Source organism: Oscarella lobularis, chromosome 6 (genome assembly GCF_947507565.1).
Source record: "Oscarella lobularis chromosome 6, ooOscLobu1.1, whole genome shotgun sequence".
Taxonomy (NCBI): Eukaryota; Metazoa; Porifera; class Homoscleromorpha; order Homosclerophorida; family Oscarellidae; genus Oscarella; species Oscarella lobularis.
The window spans coordinates 2,757,941-2,779,778 of NC_089180.1; the positions used below are offsets into that span (position 1 = coordinate 2,757,941).

Genomic DNA, 21,838 nt, shown 5'->3' on the forward strand with positions numbered 1-21,838 from the left:
GTAGGGTGTAGTGCATTCGCATTGACAGTTACTAGCTATGTCTCAGTGTGTGATTTGTCTCCTTGTTCTGGAAAGCGGAAATGTTCGAGTGTGTCGCTGTTCTGGTGGAGAGATCCATGATTCATGCTGGATTGCGTTGCAATTGGCACGAAGGGGAAGTTCTTTGTGCTGTCCCCATTTTCGGCAGAAAATCGGTAGGTCGCGTCTAAGTGCTTGTGCAGAGAAGGCGATATTTTTTCGCTTCGCAGATACGACGGACTTTCCAATGGCGCCGCTCAAAATATCGACGACGTACGTGATGCCGGGATGCGATGAGGAAGTGCTCTTGACGGTGGATCGCGCCTACCAGCAGGCTGTGGTACGAGGGTGTGGTCGCGCCGTTCGTGCTTAGGCGGCCGTCGTTCGTCATCGCGAAGAGGAAGTTATGCGAGTCGAAGTTGAAATTTGCCAGAGCGAGGAACGATTTCACTATTATGAAGTCCTACTCGGTGTTATGAAGAAGTAAGTCGAAGACAGTTTCGATTTGCTGTTTGGTGGCTTTATATGCGTGTTCTCAATCAACAAAAAGTGGCGATATGATAAAAGATGTCTGCTGGCCCCTATAGGTAGTGGTCTTGGTAGGCCTCGATCTGGCAGGTGCATGGCGTAGCTACATAAGCGTACGTGGTTGCTTGGAGATGAAGGATCCGTCAACAACGAGAATTGGAGCATCGAGAGGAGCAGATGGCACGGCGGGGTCAACGAACGACGTCGGGTTGGGTCGTCTGCGAGCGACATGGCATTTGGCAAGGTTCACACGCTTGGCTTTATTAGCGGCGACCTCCCTCCACGTACAGCACGAGAGCAGCAGGCGGCGGGCGGCACGAACCGTAGTATCGCCATTTTGAACTGAACGATCGATAGCATGTGCGACAGCGAGTCAGCGAACGACGTCGGTACAGGTTTCGCTTTATATGCGCGGTACGAACGTGACGCCCACACGGGAAAAGGAGGCGGGTTCACGCGCTTCGATCGTTGATTAGCGGCAATGTCCACGTACAGCACGGGAGCAAATAGGCGGCACGCGAATCTTCGAACGACGTCGCGTTTCTCAAGGATTCGTGCGCTTCGCTTCATTAGTGCCGACGCCCACGTACGACTGGAAGGAGCAGATGGAACGGTGACGTTGGGACTCTGCGAAATAAGACCGCCGTGTGCTTTGTTATCGACGTTGATGTTTGTGAGACAATGTGCTACTAAACGATCTCGTCTGCGCGGATCGAAGTCAGCGACGCCTACGTCCGTGCGTTTTTGTATCTACTGGTAACTCAAATTCAATTAATGTATAGCTACGCTGGCGTTGGTGAGTAGATGCACAGTTCTCACGTAGTCGGGAAGGAACATGGAATGTAAGATGAATCGTCGAAGTGAAGATTATAGCGCTATATTGCGAAATAGGTTGCCAGAGGTGCAAGGGCCTACTAGAAGGCGTTATATGGAGGTGCGGACGATGCGGAACGGCATACGACTTATCGTGCGCTCGCAAGACAAGGTCTGCGCTTCGTGCGGTAAGCGACCGAAGCGATCGATTTCGATGTGATGTTTTTGTGATATTGCTTCTCGGGGCATACTACCCGCTAGATATCAACACCTATCCCGGATCAACGGGTCCCGTCACAAAGCCCATAGCCAATCTGCTTTACTGATCCCATAGAAGTCCTCGCTTTTGCCATTCGATCGTAGAGACGGGAGCTGACACCTTTCCAAATATGCAGCCCTTTGTCAAAGCATTCATAAGACTTTCTTTCTTCAGATGAAAAACGCGGGCAACGATATCGGGTCGATCGTTCGCTTGCTGGCGATGGAAGAGTTCTCGCTGTATCTCCGGCCACTTTGGGTTACAGGTCATCGTAATAAAGAGTGATGGTTTGCCAAATTTCCGAACGTATGACATTGCATCTTGAGTTTGTTGGTGCATATAACGCTAAAGGAGGAAGGTAGTACTACTTTTGTCCAACGTCGCGGGGATCAGCGTTGTCGGTGAGTAGAGCATCAACAAAATTCGAATACGTCTTAGCTCGTAATTCTTTCTGATGGTATCGGACGAAATTTCGGTTTCGACGTACATGTCTACGACATATTGTTGCATAGCTCTTCTGCATCGGAGTAGTGTGTTCAAATCGTACAGGTATAGTTTCCCGAATCTTTCACCGCAAATTCTAGTAATTTTTACACCTAAAATTTCCAGATTTACCTAAGAAACAGTTGACCGCTCGAGAGGAACATTCCGCAAAGAAATAAGTAGCCCTGTCATCAAATTAACTGGGCCGCTGATGGATGCTGTTCGCGCCGAGCTGGATAGTATGGAGGCGGCCGGTGTGATTTTTCGCGTGGATGAACCCACGCACTGGTGTTCTGGCATGGTGCTAAATCGGCCGATCGCGTAAGAATTTGCGTAGATCTCGGCAAGCTCAACGAATCAGTCCTGCGTGAGAGAGTGATGTTGCCATCAGTGGAACACACCCTAGCCCAGTTGACGACAGGAGCCAAATATTTCTCCACACTGGATGCCAATAGTGGTTTTTGGCAAGTCATTCTTGCAAAAGTATCACGCAAGTTGACTACCTTTTTCACGCCTTATGGCCGGTGTCCGTACAACCGGTTGCCCTTTGGCATAACATCTGCGCCTGAATACTTTCAGAAGCAAATGAGCCAAATGCTTGCAGGCCTGCCCGGCGTCGTCTGTATGATGGGCGATATACTCATTCACGGCGCAAATAAGGCAGAGCACGATAAAAGGCTGCGAAATGTCTGCAGTCGTCTGGAGAAAAACGGAGCAACTCTCAATCTGACCAAATGCGTCACTTACTCTACTTCAGTGAAATACCTGGGTCAGATCATCTACTCGGAGGAAATCCGCAGTGATCCGGACAAAATTCGAGCAATCACGGACATGCCGACGCCGTTAACGGTCCCAGACGTGCAACGCTTTCTCGGCATGGTCAATCACGTAGGGACATTTATTCCTCATCTTTCGTTGCTGACCGAGCTTCTTCGAAGTCTTCTATCGAAGAAAAACGCGTGGTGATGGGACGCGCCACAGCCAACGGCTTTTCAAAAAATCAAGGATGCCTTGAGTTCGCCGCCGTGTCTGGCTCATTACTCGCCCAACGCCGAGTTGATAGTGTCCGTGGAGTTGGTCTTGGAGCTGTCCTGCAGCGAGGAGACGACGGAAGTTTACGTGCAGTCGCATATGCGTCGTATTCACTGAAGCCAGCCGAACAGCGCTACGCGCAGATCGAAAAAGAAGCGTTTTCCACCGCATGGGCTTGTGAGAAATTCCACGATTACCTTTTTGGACTGCCGCAATTTTTCGTCTATACCGACCATAAACCGTTGGTACCCCTCCTCGGCGTGGAGAAGCGTCTGGATGAGCTTCCTCCACGGGTTTAGCGTTTTCGACTCCGTCTGATCAGATATAGATTCTATATCTCTCATGTTCCCGGTTCCCAGATGTTTACGCCGGATACCCTATCACGCGCGCCGCTGCCTAACAAGGATCCAGCCGTCAACGAGCTCACGGAAGCCGCCGTAGCATACGCCTTAGGGGTAATTGCAGATCTTCCAGCCACGGAAGACAAGCTTGCGGAAATTCGGGAACAGCAGAAGAAAGATGAAGTTTGCAGTCTTTTGGCAAAATTTTGCGCCAATGGGTGGCCCAACGTCAACGCCCTGAAAGGAGAGCTGAAACTGTACTACAAGGTAGCCGGAGAAATTTCGGTCACCGAAGGCCTCCTTCTTCGCGGAAATCGCCTAATCATTCCGCAAAGTCTTCGAAAAGAAATGCTCGAGCGTCTTCATGAAGGACACCTTGGTATCGTTAAATGCCGAGCCCGAGCTAATTGCTCTGTTTGGTCGCCAAACCTCTCAGTGCAAATTCAAGAGAAAATCGAAAGATGCGATATCTGCAACAAAGAGAAAACCAACCAGCCGGAGCCGATGCTTCAGTCGGAATCCCAAATGGTCGGTACGGATTTATTCGAATGGAATAGAAATTCGTACCTTCTCGTGGTGGACTATTTCCAGGTTTCCGGAATTGGCGAAATTAGAATCGACAACTTCAAGTGCTGTCATCACACACTTGAAGTCAATTTTCAGCCGACACGGTATTCCGGACAATATGCCTCCAAGGCGTTCAAGCAATTCTTCAGCCTCATCACGAGCAGTCCACACTACCCCCAAAGCAACGGCGAGGCCGAACGTATGGTTCAAACAATCAAGAATCTTCTGAGAAAAGCAAAAGATTCATACGAGCGACACCATTGAGTAATGGGTTCTCCCCAGCAGAGATACTCATCGGCCGACGTCTAAGGACGACGGTTCCAATGGTGCACGAGCAACTGGTCTCCCGGCAGATAACGTGGAGCGACATCGTGGAAATAGACAAACAGTCCAGAGAGACACAAAAGCAACAATAAGACAAAAGTCATCGCGCAAAACAACTCCCGCCGCTGGAGGATGGAGCTGCAGTTTTCCTTGAAGATCGTCGAGAACACGGCAGAGTGTTATCGAAAGCCTCAAGCCCCAGATACGTTGTCACACCGTCCGGCACTTTCCGCCGGAACAGGAAAAGGTTAATGGTTGCAAACGAGAGAGTGGATACGGAGGACAAAGACGACGATCTCCCATATGTCTCCGACGCTCAGGAACCAGCGCAGCAACAAGCTGAAGAGCCCGATATTGAGATCGAGGGCGACGACGCAGGAGGCGAGAACCAGCCACCAGCAATAGAACCAGTAAATAATGTCGTCGACGCAAAGGAAGGCGCTCCAGCCTTGGAGGAGCCAGTCGTCGGCGCAGAGGGAGGTGCTCGGGTCGTGGAGGAGCCAGGAGAAGCAGTCCAACCTGCCGTCCAAGACAACCAGAGGACGCCAATGCAGAAAACTACCAAAAGTGGTAGACCGTCCAAACCTTCGGACAGATACAGCTCGTCGTAAGGGCCCATCCTCAGAAAGGGGGATGTGGAGTTGGACTATAGTAGTAAGGTCCCTACTGTAGTTAGGTAATGTACGTCACACGATAGTACATAAGGAGAGCGACTTTCCTTAGAGAGCACTTCCACCTGTAGACCAATAAAGAGGGTACACCCCCAACGGCTACAGAGCAGGGCATTACACCTCCGTTGCAGAAAAGAAGTCACCTCGCAATATACAGGTGAAGAACGTCCTGACATCGTTATTTACGACTTTCAAGATGGTAGAAACTCTTCTTGGATGTCACTATTACTCATCCCTTGTCCAAGAACTTTGTCTCGTCGGCGAGCGAGAGAGTCGGTCACGCTGCGGAAGAAAAGTAAAGGTGAAATCAGGAAATACGAAGAATTGACGTGGGAGGAAGGAAATTTGTTTCGACCTATCGCCTTCGAGGTGTATGGTTACTGGGCTTCTCACACGCGCAATACGGTAAAGGATCTGTTCCGTCTTGCGCCGTCCGAAGTGGGAATGAGTCCTGCGGAGTTCTGTCTTTTGTGGAAGCAGAAGCTCGCAGTATCTCTTCAGATACAGTCGTTTTCATGTAGGCTGTCCTAGCTGCAGGTCTGAAGAATGTCCCGTACACAACTGCGCACGCGCAGTTTCTCCAAGACAAATTGTCCCCAGGTAAAATTGTCCCAGGACAAATTGTCCCAGGACAAATTGTCCCAGGACAAATTGTCCCAGGACAAATTGTCCCAGGACAAATTGTCCCAGGAGAAATTCTCCCCAGGACAAATTGTCCCAGAACAAATTGTCCCCAGGACAAATTGTCCTGGGGACAAATTGTCCCAGGACAAATTGTCCCAGGTCAAATTGTCCCCAGCACCAATTGCCCCAGGATAAATTGTCCCAGGATAAAAGATTGTCCCAGGACAATTTGTCCAGGGGACAAATTGTCCCAGGACAAATTGTCCCAGGAAAAATTGTCCCAGGACAAATTATCCCCAGGACAAATTGTCCCAGGACAAATTGTCCCAGGACAAATTGTCCCAGGACAAATTGTCCCCAGGACAAATTGTCCCAGGACAAAATGTCCCAGGACAAATTGTCCCCAGGAAAAATTGTACACAGGACAAATTGTCACAGGACAAATTGTCACAGGACAAATTGTCCCCAGGACAAATTGTCCCAGAACAAATCCTCCCAAAAATTACAGCGAAATTACAGGGGGTTAGCCAACGGGTATCTCCTAAGTATTCGAAACTACTGTGCAGCTCTGACAGCTTGATCATGGCTAAAGCTTATTCTACGGATCTACGATGGCGAGTAGTGCGGCTTTTTCTATGTCAACGAAAATCGCCAAGCAAAATAGCAGGAATACTCTTCATATCGGAGAAATCAGTTCGTCGATACAACCAGAGGCTTCTTAGAACCGGCGACGTTACTGCTTAGAGACAGAGACATGGTCCGATGAAGATTCTCAACCGGGTTGATGAATTCGAACTGCTTCGCGTCATTCGCAATCCCACAGTTTATTTGCGGGAGCTTTTAGCATACCTTTTTCACAAAACAGGAAGAGAAGCAAGCCTATCGACACTCAGCCGCTTTTTGCAATCAAGTAATTTCTCTCGCAAAAAATTGAAAACAATTGCGTCTTGCAGATGTGAGAAAAAACGGTCTCACTTTAAAGCCGTGGTAGTCAGCAATCCGTACTACTTGCCTGAAATGTTCGTTTTTATTGATGAAGTTGGATTCGATTTTCGTAATGGAATTAGAAGATACGGATATGCTCCAAGAGGTAAAAAAGCCACAGAGAAGTTTCCTGTATTTTACAATAAGAGAAAAAACACTATTGCCGCCATTTCAATGTCGGGTGTACTCGACGCAGTTACTTACGACCACAACATTAGTGGTGAAACGTTTGCTAATTTTTTAAGGAAGAATATGCTGCAGCATTTTCAGCCCTTTAATGGAACAAACCCTCACAGCATTGTCGTAATGGATAACGCATCCATTCATCATATACGAAGGAAGTGACAGGCCTCCTTCAAAGTATAGGCGTTTTGGTAAAGTTTCTTCCACCGTACAGTCCCGATCTTAACCCGATAGAAGAAGTGTTTTCTGAAGTGAAATATTTTATCAGAGCTGAATCCAGTCGTCTAATGCGTAGCGCCATTGGCTACAGGAAGTTAATCGTTGAAGCTTTTCTTCATGTCACAAAGAGAGACTGTGAACAGTACATATCTCATAGTGGTTATACACGTTAACTTTATTCTGCGGTAGAAGGAAATTCCATGCAATAGACTCTTTCGTAAAACGTTAAATTTAACTCTGCCAACGCTCAATTAATTAACCCTTAATTAACAAAACAAAGCGTTTTTACGATTTTCTTACTTAAACTATGAATAACCAAAGCATGTTCTCAAATCTGTATAGCAGACTGTTTGCTAAATGTTACCCAGCTCACCCATTATCAAGCTCTTCTGGTCGTCAAATTCACACTGATCTATAGCTCCTATCTTCATCAAATCGTGAAGTTCGCGTAGCTGTTGAATGTATTTACTACGAATCTCTGCTTTTCTGGACGGGCTAAGAGAAACGTCGCCTCCAGCCGTAGAGCTTCGTAGACAAACAGGCTTGCCTGACACAGCCGACGCGATAGAAGTTCCCAGCTCCGAAACAGCAGTTGCAAACGTAACTCTTTTTCCTTCTGATCCTGTTTGTTTTCCCAAGAACGCTGGGACATCACGAGGAGACTCGAGCGATTCGTGAGTTCCAACATCGACCATTTCTGCCCAAAGCCTGTACTGCAAGATTGTGAAGCCATGCTACTCAACTAGGAATGTTGAGTTACCGCTGCTTGTGCAACTCCGCCACAGCTTCTGTTCTCGCGGCGAAAATTGGGCGTATTCAGCGCACCGGTGCCGCCACTCGTCTCAGTGCTTCTGGGGTCAACGTCATCCGACCACGCACCGAGGCACTTCGTCGTTCTCCATTCTTTCGGGCTCAAACTCTATGGAATTCGCTTCCGGCAATCATAAGAGGGAGTAATGATCCCGCGATCTTTAAATTGGGCCTGAAGAACTATTTCAATCAAAACTCTGTGTACTGATTTAGAGGTTATATAGTTATAGTTGTAAATATTGTCATTTTTCTCTTTTCTCCTTTTGCTGTCATTCCCCTGTATACGGTTTCCTGGAAGATCGGCCCACGTGCTGAAGGATTTCCGTATTAAAATAAAACTGTGAACTGAACTGAAGATGTACTCTTCCGTTTTCTTGTATCAGCCTAAGCATAGTGTCGTTTGGTCGACTTGCAAAAGGATGCTTAGTCACACGAAAAAAATTACAAATTAAAGTCTGCGAAATCCAAAGACAAGGTATGCGGTGGCACCCACATACCATGATTCGATTGGCTTTGAGCATTCGTCTTCGATCGGCCGGGGCTTACGACTACAGGCGGGCAGCTGGGTTCATTACGCTACCATCCGAGCGTACCCTGCGTGTCTATAAACACGTGTTTGAAAACCGCGTCGGATTCCAGTTCGAAGTCAACCATCTACTCGCGGCTGACGCTAACTCCAATGCGGCTGGTCACAACCACGTGGTCCTCGTTTTCGACGAGATAAAAGTGAAGGAAGATCTGCCTGTGCAACGCAGGCAAACATAGCAGCAGCTGCGGCTGTATACGAGATGACTTCATTCGTGCAGCAAAGATTAACCATTTCACTGCAGTAAAAGAAGCAGGAAACGACCCCGCAACATAAGCAAAATTGATGACAACGCTTGGAAAGTACCACGCGCGAAACATGTAAGTTAACAGAAAAGGATCTACTATATGTAGACACTCATGGGAGACCGGGAGGTGCGAGTTTCATCCACAAAGAGTTTGTTCCTGCAATTCATGGAAAGAAGGAGAATTGCAATGCGAGGGAAAGGAATACAACAGCAAGGCTACTCTCACCTGCCCACTACATGCTCTCCTCTACGAGATAGAATGCAAGAAAAGAGCCACTGACGCACACCGAGTAATTCATCCGGAGCTTGGAAAAGGACACACAAATCTTTGCGAGTCAACCTTCTCAATTCTTCCGCAGTTCAGGTCTAGCAAATGCAGAAAAAACCGCAAATATACAATATATATATAATGTGTTTTATACATAGAAACAAGTCGAGCAATTATCAGCGTCTCCATTACATGACTTCGACCTATCTAGGGGTTTTGCAAGCAAACATGACTACCCAAAGGCTGGAGTTCCCAGTATTTCATGGAATGAATGAAGCCCTGACGAAAAGCAATGGGCATCAAAGATGCGGAAAGACAACCCCTGTGAAAGCAGCTAGAGTTCGCCGAAAGAGAGACAGATCGAAAGAGACGGAGAAAAGGAAAACGTGGGCAAAAAAGAGGAATTTTTCATGATTATGGAGAGGTGATTATGGAGAGGAGGCTGAAGAAGAGGATGTTGAAGGCCAATGTAAAAAGAAGAGAAAGATCAAGTCAAAGAAGGTGAACGCGCAGAAAAGGAAGGTACCGTAACAGCCCTCTACGTCATCAATTTTCTTTCTAACACAGGAAACCGATACTGCCTGCGGGCAACTTAGCTATTTCGTTAGTAAGCAACTCAGCTCTTTCTTCAGTACTCGACCGATGTTGATGGCGACGAAGACGAGCTGGTAGGCTGAAGTTGAGACAGAGTATCTTCTTCGTCTGAATCGTCTTCTAAGCGGTGACGTTGGAGAAGCCGCCTTTCGCCAAACTCAACGCAGAAATCCGCAAGTGTCACAACGCACAGAGGACGCTACTAGCAGAAGTAAGGTAATAATAGTGGCACACATTCTTTATCTTACGTCCAGTCTTGAAGGATCCCTCTTGCCCGGATTGAGGGCCCCTTAAACATCTCGTGGAAACATTGAGCAGAGGCAGTCTTTCACTTCATCTGGCCAGATATAGGTTGTTCCTGTTTCACTGTACCTCGTTTGACCACTAATTTGCCCCCAAATCTCCTTTCGTACTAAACACCCATTACAACCAATTTAGATCTGCTACTCGCCCATTACTTACCCAGAAGTAGTTCTTAAGCTGCAAATACACCCTTGCTCGCCTTTCGCGGTCAGTTTCTGCGCGGCCAAGGCGCCTTCGCGCCGCGGCAGTTTGGGATTCCTTGAAAATACTTTCAGCTCGCGGAAACAGGCTTCTCGAAAGGCAGAAGTCGCTCTGTTCATCTTCCCAACGAAATTCCAGAAATACCAGATGTTCCCTCTCTGACGGGACAACTCAATAAGTAAGCCCGCCTTACTAATTAGTACCGCCTCCCCTTCCGGGAACCGTAAACGCGCGAAGTTTGAAACAAGGCGAATGTGTTACGGGCTACCGAGAAGTTTAGAATGCATGTAGAAACGAAGAGTATCAAGGACAACTGTCATAAACGAAGACAAGGAATGAGGTAGGCGGGGCCTCAAGTAGGGAGCAACCACCTTAAAGACACGAGTTTTACGCACGTCCTAATTCTCGTCGCGTCTTACTTCATTTCAACATGGCCTCACAAAGATGTTGAAAATCTAGTTGGGAATGAAGCGTCTGCCTTTCTTTTCCTGGACGTAGCAGAGAACGAATTTAAGAAGACTTGCGCTGAGTTAATAAAGCGCTCGTTATCTGTTACGTATTGGTTTTCGGAGGACATTCAGTGGGCTGCTCGGTCTCTGAGTAAAGTGTTGTCCCAACCCCGTATAAACGCTGATTTCAATGCGTTTTGCGATATTATTGTTTTCAGCTCAGAATGGCCCTAAGCTAGGACAGTCAAGTGCAGGTGCTGGCAAGTTAGGGCTTGTTAAAAAGAAGTGCATGCCTTACTGTGTTCTTCTTCGGGCCTTCGTGGGCAGGCGAATAAAGATGAAGCAGGAGCTAATTTGATGCAGAGTAGCAGCCCTCTCCCCCTCTGCTAGATGGAAATAACGATGTTCCAGACGAGTTATGCTTTAGCTCTAGTCATTATTTGAGCAACGCGTTGGCCACCGCCGAAAAAATCACCGGAGCAGAGCAAAGGCCAAACGTTTGTGTCGTGTCCACAAACACGTCGCCCCTCCATGCGGCGCCAAGCAAGTGCCGATCGGCCGGATGGACCGGAACCATACGGTACGCGCTTTTGATGTCTAATTTGACCAGCACTAAGCCGCGCGCATCGACGAACAGCCTCGTCCAGGCCCAGGTATTCCACCAAGCAGGCAATTGGTGGATGTATCACAGAAGTAAACATTTTCGAAATTTACTGCAGCAGATGCTCGAAAGAAACCTTACACGCTTATCAATTCCTTAGTAACCTAGCAATAACCTAGCAATAACGGAAATTTTTTACTTAGAGTTCATATCTCTGAAAATTGTTGACCTCATCTAGAATCTATATTAATTGAAATATTTTAACGCCCCATACTCATACAGCAAGGACGTTGATCAACGGAAAAACGTGATTATATGATAACAAATAGTCTATGAGCTGCTTCACGTGAACGATGAGCAGCTGTTGTACACTAATTACATCTCGTGAGTACACTGCATTGGCAGTTACTGTATCTATACTACTAAGAGCACAAGTGCAAATTTCTAAACGCTACTTCGACCGCACGAAGCGCTTTTGCACCGCGTCGCCGCACGAGCACAATTTTCGAGGTCCGGCGGAGTGGTAACGCCGGTCGCTTTGTCGCGGCGCCCCGATCGGGGGATCGCGGTTGTCGCGGAGTGCGGATCGGGGAGTTGCTGGTGCGGCTCCTGCGCGCCTTTTTTTGGGTCGAACTCGCGTTCGCTTTTCGCGTGTGCGTTTGGCGCGTAGACCGCTCGCTTTCGCTCGCGATAGTCGTTTGCGCGAGATTCGCGAGCGATCTGTGGCGTAATTAGATTTCGCTCGCAGAGGGTGTAGCCGGTTTACGCCCTCTTTTGCTTTCGCCTTTCCGCGCAACTGACCGTCGATTAGACAGTTACCATTTGCGAAGATGTATTTTCTCATTCGGTTTTTCGCGCAAAGGACGCTGTCGAGGACGTTTTCACGCCGTTTTGCGCGTTTTGCGGTTCGAGGGCCGCAGGGGCAACTTCCGGGACGCGTCATCGGGGAAGACCATTGGTCAAATGACGATCACATGATTGCTGCTCGGTCTCTCATTGGCTTGCCACGCTGAGCCAATTTAGTTGCCTCGCGCACCCCCCCTTCTCGCGACACTTTCCGCAATCGGTCCTCTGCTCGCGCTGTTCGCTCTGTTTCCTTTGCGATTACTTCGAATTGCTCTTCGCATCCTTTTGCGACTCTCATTGGCTTCGCGCGGTGAGCCGATTTTGTTGCCTCGCGCGCACCGATCTGATCGACAGTTTTCGCAGCCGTCCTTTGTTGTTTCGCCGCCCGCTGCGTTGCGTTTGCGGCGTTCACGAATTGCTCTTCGTTTTCTTTTGCGAAGCGACGGTGAGTTTGCGGCGCTGCTTCGCGACAATTTCGTTCGAACTCTTGATCGATAGAGCTCTCATTGCCTCTTTTTGTTTATCGCTGTTTTGCGAATCGCTTCTGATGTAAGTCGATCGTTACTGCTGCGTTCGCCGTATATAGCTGATTCTTTTGCCAGCTACTGCTTCTCTTTTCGTCAGTTGATGAGGACGAACAGTTTGTTTCTTCTTTTTGTCTTTTACGCCAACGTATCGGTGAGCCCAACGACAGCCACTCGTAGTTGCTGTATCTAGAATTTTTGTTAGATCTCTGCGTCGACATTTTTTCAAGTCATGTCGGCACAACACTCCCCTACGAAGTCGTCGCCGCGAAAGAGGCCGCGCCCGCAAGAATTCGATACTCTGTCTGATATCTTCCCACAGCAAAGTGGTAAGCTACATCGTCTATTGCGATATACACGTATGTATTCTCCTTTTTAGGATATAAGGCGAGCGTTCACGGAGTAATCGAAGTTTTCTCGGGTCTCGAAGATTCACCGGGCAAAAAATTTTTTGACGGTTATTTGGGAGACGAGTCGGGTCGAAAGCGGTTTGTCGGCTTCAGCCCCAAAAAAGCCGAAAAGATTCGCGATCTTGCGCAGAACGGTCGCCCAGTCAACTTTTCGAACGCCGTTGTTCAACCGTCACGTTCCGGAGACGACATGGAAGTCATGATAACAGATGGAACCGCCGTCTGGAGATCGCCTCGCGTCTTTTCGAACCAGACATCATTATCGATTGCCGCCAAGGATGCCGGACCGCAAAAGATTGTTCTCAGCGAGCTCGACGGACTTCTACCATACACGAAAGTCTCTTTTTCCGCCGGCGTCGTCAACGTCCAATCTCCTACAGCTACGATGTCTGGAACACCCGTTCAAACGATTACGGTCGAGGACCCCACGGGAAAAGCCACTGTGAATCTGTGGGCGATCCACGTCAACACGGTCGAAATCGGACAGTGCTACGACTTCAGCGGTCTCATGGTAAAAGAGTTCGGCGGAGAAAACACGTTGACAACTCCGAAACACAACGCTCGCATTGAGCGCTCGAAAACCCCTGTCGAGGGAGTCCGCTTTTCCTACAAGAAGCCTGTTTCGGCTGCTGCAACAGTCGAGGGAGCAACGGTCGCCAGCGTCACAGATTTTTCGTCCCAATATGTCTGCGGGGATTGCCTGAACGGGCACATGACGGAATTGAGGGATGTGAAAGGTATCGGTCGATGCAACGCCTGTCCGACCGTCTCATCGTTAGCATCTTGCAAGCGCCGCGTCTCGGCTATTCTCAGCATAAACGTCAACTCATTCAGGCTGCGTCTTCACGCAGAAGGCGACGCTTTGCGGAAGATGGCAAATACCGAATCCGAAGACGACGTGACACCGGTGAAACTGATCGATGCGAAACAGTTCACATTGACATACAACAATCAGTCAATGGTAAGACGATGTTTCTCATTTCATGCATTGCTGTAAGGCATTTTTAGACCGTTCTGAACGTTGTTCGCAATCCCGACGTCGAGATGCGATCACTGGAAAATCCTAAGCCGACTTCACCGAATCGTCCGAATCCTTCTCCGAATCCTGCAAATCCTTTGTCTGCGGCTGCTTTGCCGATATCGTCCAGCGTTGAAGACAACTATTTGCCCGCTCTTGAAGAAGCGCTCAACGTTAGCGAAGGCGAAGGCGACGACGTGTGACTTTTCGATAACCGTATAGTGTAATTGAGCTCGAGAGGCGCGTGACCGTAGTTTATGCTTTTTGCATGAGTAATTTCCGCGACCTCTTACGTGCAAGAGAAATTAAAGATGTGCATCAAATTTTTGCCTTGTGCCTAAAACACGATGCCCCGTCAGTCACGTGATAGCGCCGCCATCTTGATCGCTTCTCCCGATATCTTCACGCTGCTTCCGAAAAGAATCGTATCCACCGAATCACATCGAAGAAAGCCTTACCTTTTTTTCGACATCTCCATTCGTTCGTTTTGCGCTGATCTCGAGCCTGCCGTCGTCATTCGGAACGTTTTCTCTACGAAACACTCGGCTCTCTGCGTTCGTTCGCCTTCTCCTGCAAACTCGCTCTTCAGCACGCCTTTCGTGTCGTCTGAGCAAGCAAATCGACTCGATTCTCGAGCGACATCGCCTTCAACGACGAATAGTCTCATTTCGAAGTTCGTTTTTTTCTGATTTCTTTTCTGATCATAATTCCCCCGTTTCTCTTAGTTTTGTTGCCCTGTTACTGGGTCACGATTACCAATATCACGATTTCGAGAGTATCACGAAGTCAAGAAAATCTTCATGCCGCGGAAGCGAAAATATTCTTCAGAACCGCGCTCCGCTAAAAGGCGCCGTGCCTCCCACCACGCCTCCAGCATCGTTCCAACGCCTGCGGAGGACTCTCCACCGTCCACGTCTGCCACAATACACGAATATTCTCCACCCCTTTCCTCTCCAAGTTGCACTCCACCCTCTTCAAGTTCCTCTCACGCACCCCTTTGTCCGCCTATTCTACACGCGGAGCCTTCTTCTGAGGCGGCAGCTCCCTCTCACTCTCCCCCAAACCATGATACTCTCTCGCGCCCCTTGCCCCGACGACGTGTTCAAGAGCGAGCATCTCGCATCCAGTCAGCGAGAGGGAGCGCTTCTTCACACCAACGACGCAACCGCCGAACTTTCTCATTTTCCAAAGCGGCTTTCGCTTACGACCCCGCCCTTTCGTTTGACTTCGGAAACATAGGTGGCATGGACTACGCTTGCGAGCACTGCGGTGCCAAAAAATGGCTTCGCGAACCGCCATCCATGTGCTGTTCTAACGGAAAAGTCATTTTGCAACCACTTCCTCAACCACCGATTCTTCTGAAACGCCTTCTGTGCAATACTGATCCCCAATCTATCCGCTTTCGCTCTCATACTCGCGCGTACAATTCTTGCTTTCAGATGACTTCTTTTGGAGCGAAAAACATCGTTCGCTATCCCGGATACATGCCTACTTTTAAAATACAAGGACAGGTGTATCATTCAGTAGGTTCAGTCACGCCACCCTCTCATCAACAACCCTGCTTCCTGCAAATTTACTTCATAGAGAATTATGAGCAACAGGCTCTCCGACGAGTGGCCGTTCAGTCCGACGCCGTTCGACATATCATCGATCGCACTCTGTTAGCGCAGTTACAGAGCATGCTGCACATTGTAAATCCTTACATACGTGATTTCAAAACCGCGTTCGAAAAGGGGCTTATTAACGATAGCCATAAGATTGTCATTCGTGCTGACAAACGTCCCCCTGGTCAACATCCGCGAAGATACAACGCCCCCAGCTGCTCCGAAATTGCCGCGTTACTAATCAATGAGAACGCGGGTCACAGAGACATTGTACTTCATGCTAAAGATGACAAAATCCATCGTGTCTCAGAAACAAACAGAGCATACGACTCCTGGCAATATCCTCTTTTGTTCCCTCGCGGAGAGGACGGTTACCACCTTGAAACGTATTTGTCCAATCCTCAAACAAAGCGCCCGACGTCGAAGAAAATGAGCCCACTTCAATTCTACGCTTATCGACTAATGCAAAGAGAGAACGAGTTCAACATTCTTCACCGAAGCGGACCGCTTTCCCACCAGTTCATTGTTGACGCATACGCTAAAATCGAGTCCGAGAGACTCAGTTTTATTCGTTACAGTCAAGATACCCTACGCGTCGACAAGTACTCTCGACTTCGTGATACGGTTCACCGAGCAGACGATGTTGAAAGCATAGGACGCACTGTCGTACTCCCATCCACCTTTACCGGTTCTCCTAGATACATGCACGAACGCTTTCAGGATACGATGACTTACGTCAGAAAATTTGGAGCTCCTGACCTCTTCACTACCATGACATGCAATCCTCGATGCTCCGAAATTGAAAATGAACTTTTTGAAGGCCAATCTCCCGCCGACCGCCAAGACATCACAGCACGCGTATTCAAGCAAAAAGTCGAAAAACTCATGGACTTGATGGATCACAAAGAAATCTTCGGCAAAGTCCGTTGCCACGCTTATGCCATAGAGTGGCAAAAACGGGGCTTGCCTCATATACACTTGCTAACTTGGCTGTACGAAAAAGTTCGACCCGATGATATTGACAAAGTCATTTCAGCTGAACTACCCGATCCCGAAGCCGACCCCATCCTCTATGAACTGGTAAAAAAGCACATGGTCCACGGACCATGTGGCGAACGGAACATGTCTTCCCCGTGCATGGAAAACGGCAGGTGCACAAAAAAGTATCCAAGAGACTTTGCCTCCGAAACCCAGACGGGAGAAAACGGTTATCCTCTTTACAGACGTCGTTCTCCCGATCAAGGAGGTAACACCGCAGAACTAAGTCCGGGACGCACCGTCGACAACCGATGGATTGTTCCCTACAACCCCTTTCTTCTTCGCACATTCAAATGCCACATCAACGTCGAAATCTCCAATTCCGTCAAAAGCGTCAAATACATCTGCAAATATGTACATAAAGGACAAGATATGGCAGTCTTTGGCGTGCGACCGCAAGACACAAACGACGAAATTACCTGTTTCCAAGCAGCCAGGTACATCAGCACAAACGAAGCTGTCTGGAGAATATGCGCATTTCCCATTCACCATCACCACCCCGCTGTCCAAAAGCTGCACGTCCACTTAGAAAATGGCCAAAGGGTGACCTTTAATGCCGAAAATGCCGCTGATCAAGCAGAGCAACCTCCCAAAACCACTCTCACAGAATTCTTCGCGCTCTGCCAAAAGGACGCCTTTGCACGAACACTTCTATACGTGGATGTACCCAAATACTACACGTGGCAAAGCAAATCATGGCGCCGCCGGCAACGAGGACAGTGCGTCGAAGGATATCCGCTAATTTATGAATCCGACTGCCTCGGGCGAGTCTACACCGTTCATCCGAACGACACCGAATGCTACCACTTACGCCTTCTTCTCCACACTGTCCGAGGTCCGACCAGCTTCGAAGCATTGCGCACCTTCAATGAAACGGTGTATCCTACCTACCAAGAAGCCTGCAAGCACAGAGGACTCTTGGAAAGCGACGATCACTGGCACAATGCACTTACCGAAGCCGCAGTTTCCCAAATGCCACGAAATCTTCGTGACATGTTTGCCATCATGCTTCACATGTGCTCTGTCGCCGATCCTCCTGCATTGTGGGAAGCCCACAAAGAACCCATGTCAGAGGATTTTCTGCATCGCCGACGACAACTGTTATCTCAAAACGACTTGCCTTTCTCCGACATCCTTTTCAACCAAGCGTTAATATACATTGAAGACAAGCTCCTATCGTTTCCTAGCGGAAAGCCACTTTCTCACTACGGCATACAATCTCCCGACCGAAGTTCTCAAGGCATAGCAGATAACACTCCGCAAGAAATATTAGCAGAACTGTCGTATAACCTTCGCGAAATGAACCACATTATTGAGACCAGGACCCCGACTCTTAGCCCCGACCAACACGAAGCCTACGATGCCATTTGCTCCAATATCACAGAAACCGATCAGCCTTTGACGGGCCGAATCATATTTCTTGACGCGCCAGGGGGAACGGGAAAAACCTACCTTCTTAATCTTCTTCTCGCAAAAGTTCGAGCCTCGGGACAAATTGCACTTGCAGTGGCCTCTTCCGGAATTGCCGCCACTCTCCTTCAGGGGGGTAAAACGGCTCACTCTACTTTCAAATTACCACTAGACCTCTCCAAGGAAGACCACCCCTCCTGCAACATCGAAAGAGGCACAGTTAAAGCTCGACTTCTTCAACGCACTAAACTGATTGTCTGGGACGAATGCACTATGACCCATAGGCGCGCTCTTGAAGCTCTTGATCGCACGCTCCGAGACATTCGGCAAAACGACACTTTGATGGGCGGCCTCACTCTTCTCTTAGCAGGCGACTTTCGTCAAACCCTCCCAATCGTGCCTAGAGGTACGCGTCTTGACCAATTACAGGCGTCTCTGAAAGCATCTAGAACACTCTGGCCAACCGTAAGAACCTTGCATCTCCGCACAAATATGAGAGTGCACCTCGAAAATGACGTTCTCGCAGGCCAATACGCCGACCTCCTTCTTCGAATAGGAAACGGTGAAATCCCAACAGACGAATGCAACTTTCTCGAAATTCCGTACGGAAATCCTATTTACTCTCCCGAACAACTTGAAAACGCCGTTTTTCCCGACCTCGCCGCTAATTTCACCGACCAAAGCTGGCTATCGAAACGAGCAATTCTTGCACCTACAAACGATGCAATTGCGACAATTAACGACTCTCTACTTGACCAAATACCAACCGAACTTAAAGAATACCCCTCGATGGACACTCCAGTTGACGATGACGGAGCAGTACTTTTTCCCACAGAACTTCTTAATTCCCTTGACCCCCCTGGTTTTCCTCCGCATATACTACGTCTAAAGAAAGGTGTTCCCGTTATCCTTCTACGTAATCTCGATGCCCCTAAACTTTGCAACGGCACCAAGCTAATCATCCATGAACTTAGACACAATGTCATTGAGGCCATTATCGCCCTTGGCCAGCACCAAGGACAACACGTCTTCATTTTTCGCATACCTCTCATTCCCACTGACACCACAATACCCTTTAGACGACTGCAATTTCCTATTAGACTATCCTTTGCCATGACAATCAACAAAGCTCAAGGTCAAACTTTAGACATCGTAGGACTATCACTCCTAACTCACTGCTTTTCCCACGGACAATTCTATGTCGCCTGTTCCCGTGTCCATTCTCCTCACAATCTTTACGTCCTAACTCACGACAACAAAACAAAGAATATTGTATACCACGAAATCTTTCACTGAATTCCTCCGACCTCTGTCACATTACAACTTATACGTCACCAGAAATACCCGGCGTAGCCGGGTATTAGACAGCTAGTCTAGAATATAATGAATGGCGGCAAATACGTCTAAAATGCAATTTCAATTTCACCTTTTGAAAGCCTTTTTACTTTTTAGACTTGATGAGAAGTTGCTTCAATTGAAGCCGTCTCTTCTACTCCAGGTCGGTTCACTAGTAGATAGCTCCCTGGAGCAGTGCACTTTCCTGGCAACTAGGTGCAATGCGACTTCATGTAAGGTTTTTTACCTGTCTCCTGCTTCTCGCAGATAAATGTACATGTGGATAATGATCTGATTCAAGCGTACTTATGGCTACTGCAGAAGGAGAAAAGCCACTTTAGAAGCGGGCGGTACCACGTCAAGCTCTGCTACAAGTTATCTATGTCACAAGATGCATTTTCATATAATTAGCTGTTTAGGCCAAAGCGTCAGTACCTTGAGGCTATTGTGGGGCTAAAATAAATAATGAATGAGGCTTTGCAATGTTAGGGAGCCCATCTTTTTCAGTTTGAAGCGTATATGTACATTGTGTTTTCAGTAAATTTTCAAGAAAGTCGTGCGACTGTTCCCATAGATTCGCGGGTTGATGGGCCCAGAAGTGAATTTTACTACTTTACCGAAGCAACTGACGCAACAAATTTGCTTTGAAAATTGCTACATACAGTATGCTTTACCAAAACAATTCACCATGATTGAAACTCATACTCACACAGAGTTTGCTTAGTAATTTAGGCCAATAAAACAAAAATAATGACGATAAAGACAAGAACAACACATAAGCTGGCGTGGCAGTAAATTAAAATAAATTGAAAGAAATAAAATTAAGTAAACGGTTATTTAAAAAAATTAAAAACATCTTTAACAGCGAAAGGTTAAAGAGAATGATAATTTTGCTCAAGTAGGGAAAGGAGTCATACAGCAGAGATATCAAATGGCTTGACAAAGTGCCGATTGTCTATATGGCTGACGTAGAGACGAAGGTAACGAAGAATTTGCTCGATCGTCTTTTTTCTTCTGTTTGTCCGGATCAGTAGCATATTTCTTTCGTTCGAGATTTGTACGCGTTTCCTTGTTGCTTTTGTTGCCATGCTTTCCACTAGCCCAACGGAAGGCGTACATGATCGTGACGGAAGAACCCTTCGCTCTGCTGGACTGTCGTCAGGTTTGTCCAATGTATTTCCTTGCTTTCGTTTGGTGGCTTTTTTTTTCTCTGCCAGCGCTTGGCCTCTCAGGCTCCTCGTCGACGCCGCCGAACGCTCCAGCTTCATACGTTATGCCCTCTGCCGTCTCCTGGGTGTCCTCTCTTCTTTTTATCGCCTCTCGTCATTTGTCTGTTCCTCTTCCACCACTCCTTTCCTCTGGTAGTGTGGTACCGTAGTGTGGTAGTTATGGTAGTAGAGTAAGAGTGGTTGAGATGGTAGTAAATTAGAGTGGTTGAGATTGATAGAGAAAGTAGTAAAGGTAGGGGAGTAGAGATGGTAGTAAAGTAGAGTGGCAGAGAGTGCTAGTAGAGTGGTAGATATGGTACAGTGTAGTACACAGTAGAGTGCTTGTACAGTAGAGTGGTAGTGTGGTTGTACAGTAAAGTGGTAGAGTGGTAGAGATGTTAAAAAAGTTGAGTGGTAGAGGGGGTAGTGTGGTTGTACAGTAGAGTGGTAGAGTGGTAGTGTGTAGAGTGGTAGAGATGGTAGTAAAGTAGAGTGGTTCAGATGGTAGTAAAGTAGAGTGGTAGTGTGGTAGTGTGATTGTACAGTAGAGTGGTAGAGGGGAAGGGTGGTTGTGCAGTAGAGTGGTAATGTGGTTGTACAGTAGAGTGGTAGAGTGGTAGTGTGGTTGTAGAGTAGAGTGGTAAAAATGGTAGTAAAGTAGAGTGCATGGTAGAGGGGGTTTTATTTATGGTATATCTCTCAACTACACAGTAAGAGGGGGTAGTGTGGTTGTACAGTAATGTGGTATAGATGGTAGTAAAGTAGAGTGGTAGAGTGGTAGAGATGGTTGTACAGTAGAGTGGTATGGTAGTGCGGTTGTGCAGTAGAGTGGTAGAGTGGTAGTGTACAGCAGAGTAGTGGTAAAGTGATTGGTAGAGTGGTTGTGTGGTTGTATAGTAGTGTGAATAGTACTACAGTAGAATGGTAGAGATGGTGATACAGTAGAGTGGTAGAGTGGTACAGTAGTTGTAGAGATGAGAGTGGTTGAGATGGTTGTAAAGTAGAGTGGTTGAGATGAAGTACTGAAGTGATGGAGATGGACAAGATTTTGATTTAACATGATGAAGAATCGGCAGCCGGTGATGGTTGTCGCCTACGCCTCACAGAAGCCGTCGCTCGCTCTTTGCCCTTTCTCCTTCCCCTGCGACCTGGAGCCGTAGCCTCCCTTTCCTGTGGCCTCTCAGGCGGTGCCTCACCCCCAAACCCGCCAGCCTCGTACGTCGGGCCTTCCCTTCTTTCCAGATGGTCTTGCGTTTGCGCAGTCTTCTTTTTCAATTTTGCCCTTCTTTTTTGTTCTCTACTGTTGCCTTTATTTTGCTGGCAGAAATCCTTTTGGCGTC

At 47.9% G+C, this 21,838-nt stretch overlaps 1 protein-coding gene and 1 long non-coding RNA gene across 5 annotated transcripts; one reads left to right on the forward strand and one right to left on the reverse strand.

The window, feature by feature from the left end:
• The first annotated feature begins 11,658 nt into the window (after positions 1-11,658).
• On the forward strand, positions 11,659-14,220 carry LOC136188148 (uncharacterized). Its single transcript, XM_065975882.1, has 7 exons — positions 11,659-12,261; positions 12,315-12,396; positions 12,450-12,500; positions 12,554-12,629; positions 12,681-12,804; positions 12,855-13,846; positions 13,894-14,220. Exons 4-7 carry the CDS (start codon positions 12,579-12,581, stop codon positions 14,104-14,106), a joined length of 1,380 nt encoding a protein of 459 aa, XP_065831954.1. The 5' UTR covers positions 11,659-12,261; positions 12,315-12,396; positions 12,450-12,500; positions 12,554-12,578; the 3' UTR covers positions 14,107-14,220.
• Positions 14,221-14,460: 240 nt separating this feature from the next.
• On the reverse strand, positions 14,461-19,320 carry LOC136188149 (uncharacterized). Of its 4 annotated transcripts, none has more exons than XR_010670145.1 (5): positions 18,723-19,320; positions 18,460-18,667; positions 17,998-18,410; positions 17,499-17,941; positions 14,461-17,444 (listed from the first exon to the last, which is right to left on the reverse strand). It is a non-coding gene; the product is annotated as an uncharacterized lncRNA (long non-coding RNA). The 4 variants fall into 4 exon arrangements; XR_010670146.1 differs by having other exon boundaries at positions 17,499-17,581; positions 17,666-18,410; XR_010670144.1 differs by having other exon boundaries at positions 14,461-16,889; positions 16,965-17,444; positions 17,499-18,410.
• Between the last annotated feature and the right edge of the window lie 2,518 nt (positions 19,321-21,838).

Bases quoted from the DNA above. Each gene is read 5' to 3' on its own strand.
- LOC136188148 (XM_065975882.1), top strand. From the start codon at position 12,579: ATGAGGACGAACAGTTTGTTTCTTCTTTTTGTCTTTTACGCCAACGTA. The intron at 12,630-12,680 runs GTGAGCCCAACG...AATTTTTGTTAG, and splicing joins TCTTTTACGCCAACGTATCG to ATCTCTGCGTCGACATTTTT. The intron at 13,847-13,893 runs GTAAGACGATGT...AGGCATTTTTAG, and splicing joins CATACAACAATCAGTCAATG to ACCGTTCTGAACGTTGTTCG.